This window comes from Phialemonium atrogriseum, assembly GCF_030411735.1.
Source record: "Phialemonium atrogriseum strain 8032-3 unplaced genomic scaffold QBC33scaffold_38, whole genome shotgun sequence".
In the NCBI taxonomy this organism is placed as follows: Eukaryota; Fungi; Ascomycota; class Sordariomycetes; order Cephalothecales; family Cephalothecaceae; genus Phialemonium; species Phialemonium atrogriseum.
Window position 1 is genome coordinate 235,446 of NW_026848175.1, and position 18,779 is coordinate 254,224.

Sequence of the window (18,779 nt, forward strand, 5' to 3'; positions counted from 1 at the left end):
TGGTGGAAAAGATGTGTTAGTTATTGTCTGGAGAAACAGTTCGTTTTATGTTCACGTACCTAGTTCCAAAGGTTGATTCAGCAGAATATGACAAAGATAGAATACTGTATTTTTAACTTGATGGAGGGTTGCCAAACTATAGATTTCAATGCTGCTGCTTCACACAGACTGTCTCCCTCGTGTCTATTGCACCAGGGCAGTGAGTAAACTAAATTCAGATGCCCCGCCACAAACAAACATCCGCTGAAGTCCGCACTCTGAAGCTCCAACCAGGCCGCTCGTCCCTCTGTCACAGGGGATGTGCGACCCTCGGTACGTGAGACAGTAGCACAAAACCGAGACTTCCACACTGGCGCAAAAGATTGACGGAGACCTGGCGCAAAAGGTCTCGTTCGAAGGCAAGGTAGGGGACGACGACATTGACGGGAAAGAACCCCTTTATAGTTCCTTGATGAGTCGTATACAGAGCATCACTCACGTGGACTTTATCTTGGCACGGGGCTTTCCCAAGAACTCGCAAGAGAACCTTGTCTGGCGCAAGAACCAAATGATAGATTAGTACGGTAGGTTAACCTTCTGGCTAATTTCTATGAAATATATATTTTGCCTAAGCCTTCTACAGCTTCTTTGCCCTCCCATGGGAAGACCCCAAGAGGATAGCTCAGCATATTACAGCCACCTAGGCCAGACATATGTTAAAGTGCTACAGCTTTTGCTCTCTGCGCTGCCAGATGGTTTCCATCCCATCATCCAGAATTGTATCGGAACAATGGATGCCATTCTGTTCTTGCCGATGGTGCTTCTCCACCGAGACTTTGGCGCCGGCAATATCATGGTCGACGAGACATCCTGCCACTGGGTCGGCATCATCGAATGGGCGGAAGCTGAAGGCTGCCCATTCGGGCTAAACTTCCATTACCTTCAAGCCCTGACAGGGAAACTCCACCTACGAGCGGCTGGATACGTTAGGAAGATTACGCCACTTTGCAGGATGTACCTTGGGACACCTTCAAGCAGGAAGTTGGAGGTTGACGGGGGACAGCATCCAGACCATCAACCTCGCAAGCATCACAATGTTTGCTGCTTTCTCGTGGCTTCGCCAGCCGGCTTGCGGATGGGCCTGACCCTATACCTATTACTGACGCTGGGCGTGGATGGTACAGGTACAACATAATCTTTTTCACGGATTCTTCATCAATCTAGATACGAGATTCGAAAACCTTGATCGAGAAGCAGATTAAATGACACCTCTTGGGGCAATCATGGCGGAGAAGATGCTGGTACTCCTTGCATGGGCGCTCCAAGGCAAGTTGGCTCTCTCGGCGCATGGGCCATCGTCGGATCTGGGTCGATCGGGAGTCGGGCGTGAGTTCGGACATGAGGAGGGGTGGCGCCAAGCAGTTTCTGTTGCCTGCCGGAAGTTCGAGAAAAATGAAATTGGAAGGTGGTTAGATTTTGGACAAGCAGCTGGCAGTTTATCACAAGCGCCATTGAAGGGTTTAGGCTTGTTTCGAGTAGCCGCCAGGTCCAAGGTCCAACGGGAATGGGGGAAATGTGCAGCTTGAGTGAGTCCATTTATATCGAAGGATTCGGGATTCGTGCATGCCGGAAGGAACTCGGTTGTTAGGAAATGACGGGAATAGACGACACCTGACTTTGCACATACGAAAATGGGACCCTGTACAATGGCTTTGTGCAAACCAGAAGGCATGCCAGCACACAGAGGGCCCACATCCCGACCTTCCCGTCCTTCCCGTTGGCGCTGTTCTTTTTCCAGATGCTCCCAGCCAATCAAGGCGACCGATTCAGCCACAAAGCCAAGGAAGAAAGGGACGGCTCGCAGCCATTAACATCGGTTACACTACCGCCAAGCAGCTTGGCGGGAATTGACAATTGTCGGGCCTCGAAATTTAAAAAGGGTCCTCGCTCCAAACCACCTTCTCTCCTTCCCCAGCAGTGAAGAAACAACATCAATCGCCTCGGGGAACGAAAACGAAAACATTTGCGTCTTGACGTTAAATCATCAAACCGACAATCTAGCCAGCCATGTCTTACCAGCAACAACCTCCGTACCAGCAACAGCCATACCAGGGTGGATACCCGCAGGGACCTCCCCAAGGGTATCCCCCCCAAGGAGGGTAAGTCCGCCAACACCCGCCGAAGCCATCGTGGGGGAAAAAAAGGGCGCCCCTCTCCTTTCTGAGCTGACGCGTTATTCCTTGCCAGATACGGTGAACCTTACGGGCAGCAACCGCCGGTACGTTGAATATAGCCCCCCTCCGCGGTACTTTTTTCTTTCCCATTCCATTCCATACCATTTTATTTTATTTTGCTACATCACCCGTGGTTACTTCACGATTCGCCGCGCGGCCGTTAACCAGAACTTCCCGCCACCGCAGGCTCAGTACATTCCGCAGCAGCAGGTGCCGCCCCCGCAGGAGAAGACCCACGGATGCCTCTATGGTTGGTACGTACTACCGACGCCTCCCCGAACGGCCCCGAACCCCTCCGTCTCTTTGTTTCGATCACATGCTCGGGAGACTAACTGCTCGCACCCGCTCCCCTCATATATAGTTTGGCCACGCTGTGCTGCTGCTGGCTCTGCGGCGAGACGTGCGAGTGCTGCCTTGAGTGTTGCGATCTCTGCTAAATGGCACCCCCATCGTGGTGGGCTCGGGCCTTCCCGATGAAGGCGTATCCGACATACCTTGGGAATGAAGGGGACTTGGGGGCGGAAATGCTGGACATGGGATGTGAAGATTTAGGGGGATTCATGGGATATCAGTTCAGTTGACGGGCGGACGAGTCGGCCTTCTGCACTGTTAACGCAAGCCTGGCTCGAGTGTACATATTGCGTATGCATGACCGATTCGATATTTTTCGTTGCCTGCCCAGTAAGTCCAAGGAGAATGCCTTCCCACTACCAGAACTCTAGCCCTCAGCGGACAGATGGTAAATTGAGTCGCCCCCTTTCGTCTAATTATTGCTGCGATGCGGTTACCTTCTACATCTGCTTTGATATATTGCTCGACGGAGCCGCACTCCCCGTTCCAGCAACCTATCCGCAAGGCTCGACGAAAGCTCGAAGTTTCAATGTCAATGCGCGTGGATAGATGCTAATGTTCCAACAGGTCTGTTGAAGAACGATCTCGAACCCGGCCCCACTAAGTGGGGCCCGTCGGGGAGGAGTTTGGCTTGGAAGGAATCTGAACAAGGCTTAGCCTCAAGATCTGCGGCGCCTTGGCTTGCTTCCAGTTCCGGCAGGGGGAGGGGCACGGCGGCATGGACGCTATGAGATCATGCTCAGCCCTGGTTGGAGAATGGATGCACGATGACAATTGGACGGGAAGATCGCCGCAATCGCTGTCAAAGCGTGAGGCTCAATCGGCGCATTAAGGCACTAGACCATGTCCGTTTCACAAGGAACGATCAGGCACTTGAGTTCCCGCTTGGGGACCCAAACTGCTGGGTTCTTGGATAATTCATAAATAGAATGGATGGTGGCAATGGATGGCGCAGATTCTCTTTTTTCCCTCGAGCTGCACATCCGGCCTGGTTGCCCGTGACTGTGACTCCGTGTAAATCGAGATGGTCTCGGTGACCTCCACGACGACAACGATGCTGCCTCTCGTCTTCTTTGGCATTGCTGCTGTATCTGCATTGCCAGCACCACAGGCCTCTGGCTCAAACACAACAATACCATCAAATACCACTGGGACGGTGCCAAATGCCTGCGCCCAAGTTTCCCAGGCGACTGCATCCTTCCTGGCTCAGAGTCCTACAGGTTTGTCAAATTCTAGAGGCCATAGGGGTCGCTCAATGGCCATGGTATCATATTCTGACTCAACATAATACCACGATAATCAGCTACGCCGTCTATCGCTGCCACCCTTGCCCACCAATGCCTACAATCTGTCCCGAACAAGCCCGAACCGGCGCGGAAACTGATCACGAGCCTGAAAGCCTTCGCCGGGTGGCAGAGCACACTGGCATGGCTGAAGGAACCCCCGCCCTCATATATGCTCCCTGCAGTGGACATTCTAGGTGGCCTAAATAACATCTCGGCAACAGCAGTGGCAGGTGGGTTTGCCAGCGAATACGACTTCCAGCTCTCCATTGTGGAGCTGATATCTGCGGCCCACGACGGCCATTTCGCGTATCGACCGGACGTTTTCAAGACTTTCATTTTCCGGAACAACCTCGTAGCGGACCTCGTCTCGGTCTCACGAGACGGCAAGGAGCTGCCAAAGCTGTATCACTACTGTGAGTCGGAGAAATGGGCTGTCGTCTGGCTGGTCAGTAAGGAGAGACAAGAGTTCTAACTCTTCATAGCCGATCTGGTAGGGAATTCGACGTCGCCTCCTCGCAGAAATGGGACCTTCCCACCGGCCATCACCAAGATCAACGGCCAGGACGCAGCCACATTCCTCGGCCAGGTCAATCTCAAGTATGGCATATATCAGGACCCTGACTCCCAATGGAACTCGCAGTTCCAGTCGTATGCCAGCCCAAACGCACTTCCAATCATCGCCGCCTCGCTCTTCTTCCAGGGCCCCAGCATAACTCTCACCTACGATAACGGCCAAGAAAAGGCCGAGGACAGCATTGCGTTGGTCCGGAAAACGGTGGATTTTGCGGGCGTCAGATCAGGGGAGGACTACTACAACAAGTTCTGTAATCCTGATCCGTCAGCGGTAGCTAAAGCATTTGCTGCCGCTGTAGTGGAAACGGCCACAACCATGACGGGGTCTGCAACCCCGTCGCCAACGACCATCGCTCCTCCGTCTTCGGCAACAAATACCGCCCTAGCACCTCCCGCTCCCACCATTGCCGGATATCCGTTACCAGTTGTTCGGGACAACGGCGCCAACGTGACCTCTGGATACTTCCTGAACGGCACGGGCTATGACGATGTGGCCGTACTGGCGATCTCGGCTTTTGCCCCCTCGGGAGACTTCGATTCTCTCACCTTTCTGACCAACTTCCAAGATACGGTGGGCAACTTTCTACTGCGGTGTAAGCAGGCGAACAAGAAACGGCTCGTCATCGACGTCACGGCCAACGGTGGCGGCTTTGTCATTGCAGGCTACGATCTCTTTGCACAGGTAGGTCCAGCAAAAGACCTCCTATTTGGATGGTAGCAATAAGAACCCACTGCTTACCATATTCCACGCCAACAGCTCTTCCCGGACGTAGTACCCTTCCAAGCAGACAACATCCGACTCACAAGCAGCGTCGAGGACCTAGCCCGGATCATCAACAACCTCCCCGACGAGGTCGCCCAAAACGCAACCCGCGAGCAGCAGCAAGCCCTCGCAATACTAAGCCAGAGCTCCGTCGTCAGCAACCTCGTACCAGGCGGTGTCTTCGCCCCCAACGGCGCCCAACTAACCACCATAGACGAGATCCTCTCGCCGGTATCCCTCCGCGGCGACCGCTTCACAGCCTACCAACAAACCCCGCTGAACGACACCTCCGCCGACTTCAACCTCACGGGAACGGGCAACCGCTCCGACCCTCCCCCGGCCGTCTTCCGCCCCGCCGACGTCCTCCTCCTCACCGACGGCACCTGCGGCTCGACGTGCACGCTCTTCGCCTACCTTCTGATCATGCAGCTCGGCGTCGCCAGCGTCGTCGTGGGCGGGCGCCCCACGGCGGGCCCGATGCAGTCCGTCGCGGGCGTCGAGGGCGCCCAGGTGTTCCCCATGCTGGAGATCGGGGCCGCCGCCAGCGCCGCCGTGACCCTTTCCAACGGCTCCTCCTCGTCTAACATGTCGTCCGAGCTGGCGGAGCTGGCGGAGGGGTACGCGCTGGCGCGGGCGGCGACGGCGACGAATCCCGGGTCCGTCAATGGGAAGAATGCGTTTTCGGCCCACGACGCCGAGACGCCGCTGCAGTTCCTGTACCAGGCTGCGAATTGCCGGTTCTTCTACACGGCGGAGATGGTCCGTGGGCCCGGGGCTGTGTGGAGGCGTGCTGTCGATGCGGTCTGGGGGGACCCGGCGCAGTTCTGTGTGGAGGGGAGTCGCGTTGCTGTTAATGGCACGGCTGGCGGGGTTGATCCGCGGTTCAGGGCGCCTGTTGATTTTTCGGCTGGGGCGTCGGTGACGCCGGGTGTGGGTTTGTCTGTTGTTGTGGCGGCGTTGGTGGTCGTGGTATATATGATTTAGGAGACGGGTCTGGAATGTGTGTGCTGTTCCAGGTGAAGCCCAAATTTGATTTGGTGGTATCGGTGTTTTTGGGATCGTGATCTGTAGGCGACAGCCGCGAAGAGGTCCCGGCGGTCCTCGCTGTGGATTGAGTTTCCAGCCTCCGTTCGGTTTCCGAGCGGTGGACCCCGTGGCGGGACCTGTCTTCGGTTGCCAAGAGTCCCTGACCGAGGTGGTCCCCGAGGGCCCCCCTGCCCGACCGAGGTGGTCCCCGGCCCCTGCCCGAGGCCCCCACACGGGGTGCAACCCATGCCTCCTGACAACCCGCCCGGCCGACTCATTTCCCTTCCTTCCCTACCAGCTTCTGGCCGTCACAGATAACAGCGCTTTCAACCACGAAGGTGGACGTTGGGATTGCAGCAGAGGAAGACATTCCTAATAATTGATTACAGCCTGGTTATTATCTTATGTTGCCATTGGATGGCGTAAGGTTGGTACTTGACTTAGTCGAATGTTTAGAATGGATGTTCTAGGTTGTTTGGCGCTGTTCGTTGGCTTTATAAGGCATAAGTCGGAGGAAGTGGGCGTGGCGTACAATACGTCATATCATGCACCTGGCCGAGATCCGATCCTTGCAATCCCACATATTTCCTAACCACACCCACTGCACCGATTAAAGCAGCAAGATTGGCATACGCCTGAAAATAGAACATCGTTGGAAGGGTCAAAGTTTTGTAATAGGGTAGGGGTTGTCGAGACCCAAGGTTTGTTTACAGCTGCTCCCTCTCCCTCTCAAAATCACCATCCCCAACTGCCGCGCTCCACCCTCCCCCCCCCCTTTTTCCCTCCGGCTCCGCCGGCATAATTATGGTTTGACTTTGACTTTGTTTGAGCGAGAGCCTGTGGTATGTTGTATGTAGCTCACCGGAAAGCGGCACAAGGAACAATTTGTGGTCGTTGGTTTGGTGTCCGTGTAATTTTGGTCGGGGGGGATGAAGACTGAAGCTCAGCATGAAGGAAGCAGCAATAATGACTGCGACTCAATTGCAGGCGGTTCCTGCGGGAAGAGGGGAGCTGAGAAACTGGCTCCTGACACGTAATTTAAGAACGCGTTACGTTGATTTGGTTCTTACCGTTGACTGGGTGGCTCACCCACTCCATCCCAGGATTTGGATCCTTCTGTCAGACACGCACTTTGCGCCCAAACCGGAAAACCTTTGGACCCTTTGGACCCTTTGGTGAAGACTCCCCTGTCGATCCTATGCTGAAGGTGGATCGGTTGGGCGCACTTAGGTTTAGATGAGCTGGCGAGCAGTTGAAGAGACGGGGTGTTTGATATGTATAAAGCCTGTTCGTTAGCACACCAGCTTCTCGTGCTGAGTCTCTGCCCAACTCACCGGAGTCCTTCGTTATAATTTTCTTCATTTCTCCCGATAATCCGTATTAACTGCTCGATCCAAGATGCATTCCCAGCTCGTTGCCGCGCTCTTTCTGGCGCACAAGGCCAAGGTGTCTATTGATATTGCACCAGTCAACGCTCTCGCGAATGGCCTCACGACTGCTGCCACAGCAACGGAACTGGACCCGGCGCCGTGCAATACTGCTATTAATGCCATTAACCATTGCATCATTGCCATCTCCGACTTCAACGCGGCACCACAGGCCACCCAGGCGGCCTGTCTCTGCTGCCAGTCGTCTACGGAACTTGCTTCCGTCTACAGCAGCTGTGCCGCATCATTCTCTAAATACCTCCCTGCCAGCACAAGCGAGTATACCAGTATGGCTAAACCACATGTGCGCCCCGGCCACCGCGCGGTGCTTTGCTGACCCCCGCACAGTAAACGACCAAATCGCGAGTTTCTGTTCCGCCGAGACTGCCAACAATGGGAATATCTGCACTGGCACGACAACCGAGACACCCACGGCTCCGGCAACCACGACGGCCACCGCCACAGACTACCCGCCCCCGTGTCAGACGGTCATCTCGATAGCCGAAACTTGCGCCAGCAGGTTTGGTCCAGGCATTCAGACCATGGCCGACGATCAAGTTGCCTTGTGTCTCTGGTAAGAGAGGGAGAGAGAACCTGCCCCCCTTGGCAGCGGAAACACTCGCTGACGGTAAAGTATAGCTACACCGGCGCCCACTCGACCTACACCACCGCTTTCGACGACTATGCCAGCAGCTGCGCCGATTGGGCTTCAACAGTCGACCCTGATTTCTACGGAGGTAAAAGCACACCCCCTCACCCTGTCGACACTATTTGGAGAAAGAAAGGAAAAAAACGGTTGACTAACTTGGACTGTGTTAATAGGCATGTCCGCCCTCGCGGGCGTCTGCTCCGAATACCCGCCCACAAGCACCGGTTCCACGTATTCCACCGCCCAGACAACTTCAGACGAGGCCACTTACCCGACCGAGACCTCTTCCCAAGGTGCTTATCCCACCAGCACTTCAGGCGGCTACCCCACTAGCATGGAGTGCGCCAGCTACCCGGCCGGCAGCGGCACTCCACTGGCGGCACGGGGTACCCCAATGGGACCAGCGGCGTTGCCACGACGAGCGCGGTGGTCGTCGTCTCCAACGCTGTCCCCGTTGCAGGCGGCCCGCTGGCCTGGGGTGCGAGCTTGCTCTCGCTCGCCCTGTCGTTCTGCGTCTTGGCTTGAGATGTGGGCGTGTGTGTGTATTAGTGTGTTAAAGGTTTGGCATATTGCCTACCTAATAGATAATATTGGCTATCACATCAGCGGGGGTTTAAATAGGCCAAGACTACTTCAATTCTTTCACTTCAAAATACAGTACGAATGTACGCACTTGACCCCTTGGTCCACTTCTGCAACCCCTTTCATAAACAGCGTGATATGCAGATGACTTACATCTTATTTTCATTAAGAGGGAGTGAACACGCGACTGTTATTGCGCGACATTAACCGCCTTCGTAAATTTCAGCTCCGTCAAGGTTGATGCGTCCATGTCCAATCAGCTACCCCTCTCGAGAGTTTTCATTCGCTCACTTCAATACTCGCGAGTGGCCGACGCTCTTCTGTCCTGCATTGTGAGCTCCCTGTCATTTTTCAGATGCGATAATGTCGTCCGTTTCCTTCTCGGCAGAAAACTCCGGGACGCAAGTAGGGACCAACAATGGTACCATCAACGTCAAACAAGCCGAACGACGATGATTGCCTCAAAGACTTATTCCTGACCGACCCCTGGAAGGACATGAAGCGCACCAGGGAGTCCAATTCCCCAGTCAAGGAAATAGTAAATTAATGATGGTTCCAGGGAAATGAGGTTATCCTTATTCCTCAACCGTCTGACACAGACTTAAACGACCCTCTGTGCATGAGCGTGGGTTCCGCACTGCGTTTACAGTTGCAACACTTACCTGCTCAACGTCTCTTGTGTCCATCATTGCAGGAGTGCTAACCGAGAACCATGGGTGGAAGACTCTCTTCACTGCAGGGCAGGACTGTACTAATTACGGGGCCTTCCAACACCCGTGCCCGCCCCACTTTATTTTAGGTGGTTCTCGAGGGCCAAATAAAGTGGGGCGTGGCACGGGTAGAAGGCCGCGTTTGCGCTGATCACTTCCAGCCACTTCATGCCGCAGCTATCGTCGGTGCCTGGATCCTGTGGCGGTGCACGGGATGACGTCTCCCAATTACCCCCCATGCATATTTCTACCTACCTATCTCCCAACCCTCCTTCGGCGCACCTGCTTGTGATGTTCCCGCCCCCGCAAAGGAGTCAACATGCCGTCCCATGTGCTAGAGACAATCGATAGCTTGATCCAGCGGCCGACGAATTATCTCCGGAGGGGCCTGAGGGCAGCGGCATTTCCGCTGCGGGGCATTTGGTATTTCCTGCGGCGTCGGCCCTTCTACCCGCTGTTCGTCGGCCGACTACTTCCGTTATCGATCATATCTTTCCTCGTCTATTTCATACTCTTCACCTTTGCATTCCTGCCCCAGTTTGCCTTCCTGGCTATTTTCCATGGCTGGGGAGCCTGGATCAACGCCGTCGTCCTGGTTCTGGGCGAGGGCCTCGTCATCACGCAAGGATTGTTCGAAGCATTTTTTGTGGATGAAATCCGCGTAGATATCTTCGATGTAGGTCCCGCTCTTCTGTTCTCGCCTCTGTCAAGGTATGGCGACGGGCGACGGGATGCTAATCAGCTGTGTCTGTCTCTATTTTATAGGCAACACTCATCAACTTCGACCTGATCGATCTCGTCGCCCCGCACCGAGTGCTCTTCCTCGATGCGCCGAACTCTGTCAAGATGCTAGGGAAGCCGACTAGCCGAGCCGAGTACACACCGTGGAGCATAATCCAGATCGTCGAGCTCATCGTCTTCCTTCCTCTCAATCTGGTCCCCTACGTCGGCACGCCCGCCTTTATCATCATCACCGGCGCGAGGCTCGGGAAGCTGGCTCATCACCGCTGGTATAAACTACGGGGCCTGGACCGAAAGCAGACAAAGAAGGAAATACGGGATCGGACCTGGGAATACACGTGGTTTGGCACCGTCGCCATGATACTGGAGCTGGTTCCCATTCTGAGCTTCTTCTTCCTGCTGACTTCGACAGCTGGTTCGGCCATGTGGGTGGCCGAGATAGAGAAGAAAAAGAGGGCGGCCGAAGCTGGTGGAGGGAGTGATGGCGAACCTGTGAATGCCGAACAACCTGGCGCCGTGTTCCACGATGATCCAGTTTGAGGCCGGGTTAACCCCCGGATACTGATGAAGTCGCTTCTCCGGACACCGGAATTGTCATCTCGTCTTTTGCAAGGCATACTTGGCGGCGAAGGCTCCCGGACCAACCAATCCTGGCTTTGTTCCGTTGTTGTCTGCAGAACCTTGAGCGAGCCGGGGACTATGGCAGTTCTTCAGTACGGTATTATTTCCACAAACCCTTGGTTGCTTCTCCGAGCCATCACAAATGGAGGCGCGGCTTGTTTGGTGTTGCTGCCTTCAATAAAAATGACTTGGCCCTTGGTTATGGCGTCATGATAGTGTTCAGAGTGGCTGTCATGTGGAACGACTCGTGGAGTCTAGATGATGTGGGCATCATCAGCCTCTTCTTACGGCAAGTTACGACTGGGTTGGCCTCGTCTTGGGTCCACGGACCAGCCTTGACTTTCGCAACGAAGGCTCAAATAGAAGGTATACTTTCCCTGCCACGATATCTCGTGGGACTGGGTGGAATTTCTTCGAGGTAGCCCGTCAAGTGATAGCAACAAGCAAGATACCTACCGTACATCTGCTGTGGACACCCGGAATTGGTTGGTGACCACCCTCTGCCTCGTAAACAAAGACCCAGTTGTGGCAAACGTAGACCCATGGCGAGGGATTAAGGCGTTCTACCCAGGGATTATGATTTTAATTTTACAGTCTATGCCCATGCTCCTGAGCACCGTTACGACCTCCTCTTCCTCCTTTGCGGTAACCACCTCTCCTATTGACATCAGAGGTTCCTCCATGTTGTAGTGAACGAGTGGCAGTCCGTTAGCCACGAGGAATTGGAAAGGTCGGCGCGCATCATCTTAAACCCTTGGACAGCCAATACTGGCATTTCGGGAGTATTGTCGCCGGTGCATGTTTTTAGAGAATGAGTGTATATGCAGAGGCCGAGGGTTCAATCGTTCAGCGCAGTCGGAGGATGAAAACTGGAGGGCCGGAATGGCAACAGTGGGCAGAGGGGTTTATTGCTAATTGCTAAACAGAAGACAAACTTGGCGGATGGAACAAAGATGTGATTTGGATTTAAGAGACCCTTTGTAAGCTTATGGTCATTTTCAAGGGCTAATTATACCTTACCAAGGGAGCATAACGAAGCTCCGGTCGTAGACTATTAGTATCTGGTGCTCTATAGAGGTCCAGGAGTAAATCTCTCGTATTCCCTATTGTAACCTAGCAGCCCAAGTGACGCAGCATCTCCCAACCAACCGTCCTCAGGTCCCTTGATGTCCCGGTTCAATCCGAGCAATACATCTACCATGGAGCCGGCACAGATCGATGTTGGCTCCGTGAGAGACTACCCATGCTTCCAGTTTGATTTGCTATGGATTCAGCGTTGACCGCGACTCTAGTAAATTTGACTGTGTCTTCGAGGTGACGCGTCTCCAGTGGAATGGCACTGACGAAGTCCCGACGGGGACAGAGACCTTCAATGTCTCGGGCTGCCACCAGCTTGCGAACTGCACCCTCAATGAGCGGAATATCGACTCGAGGCTTCACGTCCGGGAAATTTGCTCGGACGAAGTCCCAGATGAATTCGTTTTAGCTTTTAACGATCACGCTTTGTTTGTGGAGTCAGCAGTCATTCCCCGGATTCAAATCCCGGAAAGGTTGAAGCGAATTGGCTGAGAAGTGCGGGTTTGGCCGCGTCCCATTCTTGCGCCCTTCCGTTGACGATGTTGCATGGGCCTCGGGAATAATGTGGGGATGCCTGCCGGTGCAGATCTTGGAAGTTGGATTGGAAGTTGAAGCGCCAAGTTGCGGCAACTTAATAATGGGCTCCACTTAGTTCGGAATGAAAAGAAGAAAACGATGCCGGACCGGGCCCGGGTGCGACTGGTAATTATGACTCTTGTTCGCATTCCCGACTCCGACTTGATCCCGCAAGTTGCTCGCCAGCCTTTAGAGTAGTGACTACCCCCTGCACCAAGGATTGGCTCTTCTGGACACCAGTTTATCTTCGCTGGATTTATTCTTCATGGGCCACGGTGAACAACGCAGAACTCGCAGTCACATTTGCTCCCACTTGGAGGAATCTGGATTCCCAGATTTACGAATATGACGAAGGCCTCGCCAGGCACAAGTGTAGGCGACCAGTCGAGCGATGTCGAGAAAGGGAGCCGATCTTCTCGCTCGATAGATGGTAATAATGCCCCCGCAAGCTGTCCGGAGAAGTGCCGGGAGGAAAGGAGAAGGCATGATGACCCCACCAACGTCGAAGCGGCACTTGGTATCCCGGTAGACGACTCCGATTTCCTGGACCTGGACCAAGACAATGGACCGAATGGTCAAGCTTCAAACGTCGTGTCTCGAGTCGTGAGTCGGGTGGTGAGCAGAGCAAGTGTCAAGTCGAATTTAGGACCTCCACCAGACGGAGGGTTGAAGGCATGGATAACTGGCAAGTCCCCAAGTCTCCCGGTATAAAAGAGGCCATGTTGATGTAGCTTGGGCTGACAGCCATTCACCTTATAAAGTTGCCAGTTCTCACCTTGTCGTCATGAACACATGGTAAAAAGGACCCCTAACGGAAACTCAGAAGAGGCAAAGAGAACTAATCCAACCTCCCAGGGGATTCATCAATTCGTTCGGCATCTTCCAGACCTACTACACAACGGCACTATCGCACTCCCCGTCGGACATATCATGGATCGGTTCGATCCAGGTGTTCCTGCTTTTCTTCGTGGGCACCGCCACGGGCCGGGCGACGGACGCGGGCTACTTCCGGCAGGTCTTCTTCCTGGGCTCTGCGTTCCAGGTGCTGGGTATCTTCGCGACGGCGAGCGCGACGTCGTACTGGCAGATTCTGCTGTCGCAGGGGGTGTGCATGGGCCTCGGCAACGGCTGCCTCTTCGCGCCGACCATGACGGTGGTGTCGACGTACTTTGCGCGCCGGCGCTACTTCGCCATGGGCCTCGTCGCCACCGGCAGCGCCACGGGCGGGCTCGTCTTCCCCAGCATGGCCCGCCAGCTGCTGCCGTCGGCCGGGTTTCCCTGGACCATGAGGGCCATCGGGTTCGTCCAGCTGGCCAGCCTCGTGGTCGCTAACACGTTCCTCAGGCCCCGGATCCCGCCACGCCGCACCGGGCCCCTGGTCGAGTGGGCTGCGTTCAGGGAGCTGGAGTATACCTTCTACGCTGCTGGGAGCTTCTTTGTGAGTGTACCCCTTTCTTTCTCCGCCCTTCCGCCCCTTTCCTCGCTTTCTGACAGCAACAACAAAAACAGATATTCCTAGGCGTCTACTTCGCCTTCTACTACCTCGCCTCCTTCAGCCGCGACATCATCGGCATGTCCTACACCGACAGCCTCAACCTGATCCTCGTCATCAACGGCATGGGCATCCTGGGCCGCCTGGGGCCAAACCTCCTAGCCGACCGCGTCGGCCCCATCAACGTGTTTATCCCCACGGCCATGGTGGCGGGCGTGTGCGTCTTCTGCTGGTTGGCGGTCCGCGACGTGGCGGGGATGTACGTCTGGACCGTCTTCTACGGCATCGTGGGCGGAGGCATCCAGTCGCTCTTCCCCGCGGGGCTGAGTAGCTTGACGCCGGACCTCCGGCGTGCGGGGGTGCGAATGGGGATGGTATTTACGATCAATAGCTTTGCTGTGCTGGCGGGGCCGCCTATCGCCGGGAGGCTGGTCACGGCGGCGGGGGGGAGCTATGTTGGTGCGCAGGGGTTTGCAGGGGCAGCCCTGCTGGTCGGGACGGGGTTTCTTGTTGCGGCGAGGGTGGTGAAGGGGAGGAGGTTGGGGGGTGGGTGGGCTGTTAAGGTGTGAGTGAGCGTTGATGTTGTGGTGATAGACTTTGAGACTTGATTTCTGTCAGTAATTTCTAGAAAGAAGGGCGCTGGTAAACGGCTGGGGTAATATCAGATAAGTAGACTGAGCTAGCACATTGTAAAGATGCGAATTAATCATCAAAGATCCCCCGGCCACCAAACCTGCTCCCAATCTGTATCCTAGACTCGCCCTTGGCCACCACGGTCTCTACTGAATTTGTGGTCTGTTCTGTACCGATAAGCCCCAGAATCTCATTGAACTGATGGCCCACTTGAACTCTCGCACGGTCTTCGGTCTTGACGTCCTTGGCGTAGTTCCTTCCCGGAATTGTCGCAATCTTCTGACTAACCGCCTCGGACAAGGTCTTGTCAACGCCATCAGCCGCATCTCGCAATGCTGTCAAGCTCTGTTCGTCCTCGACACCCTCGATCTCAGACTGGGCCAGTCTGCGACAATCGACATCTACCGGAAATAATTTTTCCAGCTCCTCAACCAAGGCGGTGATGTTGTCCAGAAGCCTGTCAAAGCTCTTCGCATCATACAGCGCGCACGCCGTCTTCTTACACAAGCTTGTGTTCTTTTGCCTCCGGCGGGCAAGAGACTTCAGTCGGTTATGCAGGCCTCGGAAGATGGGTTTCATCTCGTCTTCGTCGAACAGCACCAAATCGCGCTGCTCTGCAACACTCTCGTATCGCTGAGACGTCTTCTGAGTAGACTCGAAAAGGAGCATTATTTGTTCCAGGATCGATCGGGCAAGCTGGAACCGCTGGTCGCCCGACGGCGATGACTCTGTGACGGAAGGAAAATCCTGATTGACCTTGATGCCCTCGCCCCATCTTCCCAGGCGTGTCTTGGCAACGTCCAGCCTCAGTTGGCACGTCTGGTAGTCACGTCCGAAATTGCGGCCAAGTCGGATGTACTCAAGGCAGTCGACACAGTTGCTGACGAGGCCGGCAAGGCCGGTGACGAGGCCGGCCACCTCAGCCATCTTCGAAAACAATTGCGAGTCTGGAAGGCGGACAGAGACGACATTGATACGCAAGCCCCCACATCGAGCTGAAACACCAAGGCGCGTAACGAAACAGGCTGATTCGCCAGCGAGTAGGCCGTCGCAATCCATCGAAATCGCAGGGTAATTGCACCATTTCAACATCACTTTATCGGATTGCCTTTGCCCATCATGAGTATCATTCGACTCTTTCTTCTACGGGTCCATGTGTAGCCGTGACCCCAGTTTTCGTCTCTGAGGGCTCGCTCGTCCTTGAACAAAGAGTGAAATTTCAACCTAATGCCGAACCAGCAGTTGGTTAAACCCGATGACCCCGTGAGCCCCGCAGAACAGCCGACATCAACCAGGAACAACGCCGGAAAAATAATCTCTCAAGACCAAGCGGCTGTCCATGTCGGAAATGTCTACAATTACGGCTCTCGATCACAGCCATGCGCTGCCCGTCCCCCGCCCTGCCGCGTAATACCCTTCCCCCGCAACGAGGACGTGATTGACCGCCTCGACCTCTTGCTGGACCTCGAGAGGCTGTTTCTCCCTGGCCCGGACTACCAGAGCGCCGCACTCTGGGGCCTGGGCGGGTCTGGGTGAGTCTTCCTCTCTATCGTTTCTTGCTAGTCAACGCGCCCCCGCAAACTTACAAGCAGAAGTAAAACCCAGATCGCCCTCCAATACGCTTACCGCCGATCTAATGACGTGGCCTGCTCCGTTTTCTGGGTACACGCCGACAACGAGGCCGCGTTTGCTCAGGACTACAAGTTGATTGCGAAGAAGCTAGGCCTGCCGAATGCTCTGGACGATGAGGAGCTGCTGACGGCGGTTCGCGCGCGGATCGAGAGCGACCCGTGTTGGGTCCTTGTCCTCGACAATGCGGACAACCTTGGCCTGTTTGGCGTCGGTCAGACAGGATCTCTGGTCCAGAGGAGAGGGCAACGGCCCAGCCTCGACAGATTTGTTCCGCGGGGGCCCGGTGGGACGGTGTTATGGACGAGTCGTGACAAGCGGATTGCCGGCAGTCTTGTCGGGGCTCGGCGGGCGATCGAGGTAGCGTGCATGACCGCGGACGAGGCCAAGATGCTGCTCGAGACTGCGCGAAACGAAAAGATCGGCGACGAGGAGGAGGAAGACGCTATGGTGCTGCTCAACGAACTTGGGCGGCTGCCACTCGCCATATCGCAGGCTGGGACATATATGCTGAGAACGTCGAAACCGATCGAGAAATATCTGTCCGAGTTGAAAAACTGCACAAAAAGATGGGAGGTTCTTCAGACGTCGGAGTTTGACCGGCATCGAAGGCCTCACGTCTCAAACAGCGTACTGGAGACGTGGAACATCTCCATCGAGCTTATTCGGCAGGCGGACAAGACGGCATATAATATCTTGCATACCCTGGCCTTTCTGGATAACCAAAACATACCGTTCGAGATGATCGCCCAGGCAGCCATATTCAGCGGGAAACCGAGAACCCCGATCGAGAGGCTCAGAAGACTCACCGCATTTTGTACTAAGCCGAGGGACAGAGCATGTGGGAACAAAGATGGAGATGCCAATGCCATACAGGCAATCACCCTGCTTCGACAGTTTTCATTCCTAAGCCAACGTGTGTCAAAAGCGGAGAGCCAGGCCTATGAGATGCACAAGCTGGTACAAGAGGCTGCGCGGTATAATCTCAGCACGAGAGGGGGCCAGAAAGAGGACATGGCATTTTTCTCCAGGGCGGCACTCCAGGCTATGGGACACCTATTGTTCAAGCCTTCCTTGAGTTGTAGAGCCTATGGGAGAAATACCTTGAACATGCACATCAAGTGTGTGAGTGGACAGAAATATGTGAAGGGGAGGAGGAGGCCGCAGGGCTTTTAACCAAAATGTCGACGTGTTTGTACGAGTTGGGGAGGTGGAGGGAGATTGTATGAGAGAGCATACAAGCTTCGCAAGAAGACGCTTGGCGATGGGCATCCCGAACCTCTCAAAGGTTTGTATTATCCTGCTCTTTGCTGGCATTCCTTGTTCCGGCGAGGTGAGGCCGTGGCCTTGATGGAGGACCGCTACCAGCGGGAATGTGATGTTTTAGGACAGAGTCATCTAAATATTTTGGAAGGAAGGAGAAGCTTGAGTCAACTAGGGTACTGTCTACTATTTCAAACTAGCTGCTGAAACGGCAAGAATTAGGAGCAAAGTAGGTTTCTATGTTACATAAAACCCCATTTTCCCATTGTCTGTTGTACTCAGCGAGTCCACGGCTAAACCAGAATCTAAATCGCTTGGATCGTCATCCCGCCAACACCTCAAATGGGTCCAGAGGCTATTCCTCTCGCTTGTTGCGGTTAAACCTGGCAGGGTTGTTATCACGACGGTGAGGGGTTGGCTAGCGAGCTGTTGGCCGCCTAAAGCAAGTTGTGAGAGCCGGATACCGTGGCTCGGGGACATTGCCAAGAGTGTGGAGTGTGGAATGCTTTCCAGAAAGTGATGGGAGTATTGAAAAAGTAGCGGCACCAGTTTTTGATTCTGGAGACCGGCATGTATGCTTTTGGTAACTTGTGCTGTCAGGTATGTACATACAATCTGCAACAGGGTGGTGTCTGGAAATATCCCTTGAGTAGAGCACCCTAGGAAGGACTTCTAGCTTCAGAGGAATCGATCAGCTAACGAGGTTTGTGTGATATAGGCACTTGGTAACTAATTAGACCCCCTGACCGGTTTAGGGAATGAGCGAGATCCAGACCGGCGGCGTTTAGCTGGCAAAACAAGAAGGTACTCATAGCCATCCGGCAGGTCCCCGAGTCGCCAATCCCAGGTCTCGCGGACGGCTTGCAAAGCATGCAGCGGCTCATCATGATCAACAAAAAACATAGTATTGACCCCGGAAACAAGCCCAGTCGAGTCCTCTGGTTCGAAGAGGTTTCCGCAAAGCTTTGCGTTCCTAATATACTCAATTGGCGACGTTTTCACAAGGCCTTCGGCATTATCACGGATGAAGTCGAGAGAGACTTTCTCGATGGTCTCTGCTCAGAAATAAGAAGAGCTCCACTAGGTGTACGCACATTTTTCACTATTTGTACGCACTTTTTACTGCGCCTCAATTGCCCCGCCCGGAACCAATCGGCCCGGCCGTAT

At 54.6% G+C, this 18,779-nt stretch overlaps 7 protein-coding genes across 7 annotated transcripts; 6 read left to right on the plus strand and 1 right to left on the minus strand.

Moving 5' to 3' along the window:
* Nucleotides 1–703: 703 nt before the first annotated feature.
* Nucleotides 704–1,631, plus strand: QBC33DRAFT_551448 (uncharacterized protein). The gene has a single exon (XM_060429183.1). The coding sequence runs from the start codon at nucleotides 770–772 to the stop codon at nucleotides 1,172–1,174; it is 405 nt and encodes a 134-aa protein (XP_060278978.1). The 5' UTR covers nucleotides 704–769; the 3' UTR covers nucleotides 1,175–1,631.
* A 1,987-nt stretch (nucleotides 1,632–3,618) lies between these two features.
* On the plus strand, nucleotides 3,619–6,170 carry QBC33DRAFT_460744 (peptidase S41 family protein; the record flags this gene model as incomplete). Its single annotated transcript, XM_060425007.1, has 4 exons — nucleotides 3,619–3,784; nucleotides 3,868–4,263; nucleotides 4,333–5,105; nucleotides 5,181–6,170. 4 exons carry the CDS (start codon nucleotides 3,619–3,621, stop codon nucleotides 6,168–6,170), a joined length of 2,325 nt encoding a protein of 774 aa, XP_060278979.1.
* Nucleotides 6,171–7,610: 1,440 nt separating this feature from the next.
* On the plus strand, nucleotides 7,611–8,813 carry QBC33DRAFT_623500 (uncharacterized protein; the record flags this gene model as incomplete). Its single annotated transcript, XM_060432898.1, has 5 exons — nucleotides 7,611–7,926; nucleotides 7,988–8,213; nucleotides 8,279–8,376; nucleotides 8,462–8,581; nucleotides 8,629–8,813. 5 exons carry the CDS (start codon nucleotides 7,611–7,613, stop codon nucleotides 8,811–8,813), a joined length of 945 nt encoding a protein of 314 aa, XP_060278980.1.
* A 475-nt stretch (nucleotides 8,814–9,288) lies between these two features.
* QBC33DRAFT_600013 (uncharacterized protein) lies at nucleotides 9,289–11,045 on the plus strand (the record flags this gene model as incomplete). Its single annotated transcript, XM_060432064.1, has 3 exons — nucleotides 9,289–9,408; nucleotides 9,942–10,256; nucleotides 10,346–11,045. 3 exons carry the CDS (start codon nucleotides 9,289–9,291, stop codon nucleotides 10,859–10,861), a joined length of 951 nt encoding a protein of 316 aa, XP_060278981.1. The 3' UTR covers nucleotides 10,862–11,045.
* A 2,334-nt stretch (nucleotides 11,046–13,379) lies between these two features.
* Nucleotides 13,380–14,656, plus strand: QBC33DRAFT_563570 (MFS general substrate transporter; the record flags this gene model as incomplete). Its single annotated transcript, XM_060430296.1, has 3 exons — nucleotides 13,380–13,390; nucleotides 13,451–14,033; nucleotides 14,105–14,656. 3 exons carry the CDS (start codon nucleotides 13,380–13,382, stop codon nucleotides 14,654–14,656), a joined length of 1,146 nt encoding a protein of 381 aa, XP_060278982.1.
* A 133-nt stretch (nucleotides 14,657–14,789) lies between these two features.
* On the minus strand, nucleotides 14,790–15,647 carry QBC33DRAFT_460836 (prion-inhibition and propagation-domain-containing protein; the record flags this gene model as incomplete). The annotated part of the gene is made up of 1 exon (XM_060425010.1): nucleotides 14,790–15,647. The coding sequence occupies one exon, from the start codon at nucleotides 15,645–15,647 to the stop codon at nucleotides 14,790–14,792; it is 858 nt and encodes a 285-aa protein (XP_060278983.1).
* On the plus strand, nucleotides 15,610–17,837 carry QBC33DRAFT_551464 (P-loop containing nucleoside triphosphate hydrolase protein). The gene is made up of 2 exons (XM_060429184.1): nucleotides 15,610–16,252; nucleotides 16,316–17,837. The coding sequence occupies exons 1-2, from the start codon at nucleotides 15,948–15,950 to the stop codon at nucleotides 17,523–17,525; spliced, it is 1,515 nt and encodes a 504-aa protein (XP_060278984.1). The 5' UTR covers nucleotides 15,610–15,947; the 3' UTR covers nucleotides 17,526–17,837.
* The last annotated feature ends 942 nt before the right edge of the window (nucleotides 17,838–18,779 follow it).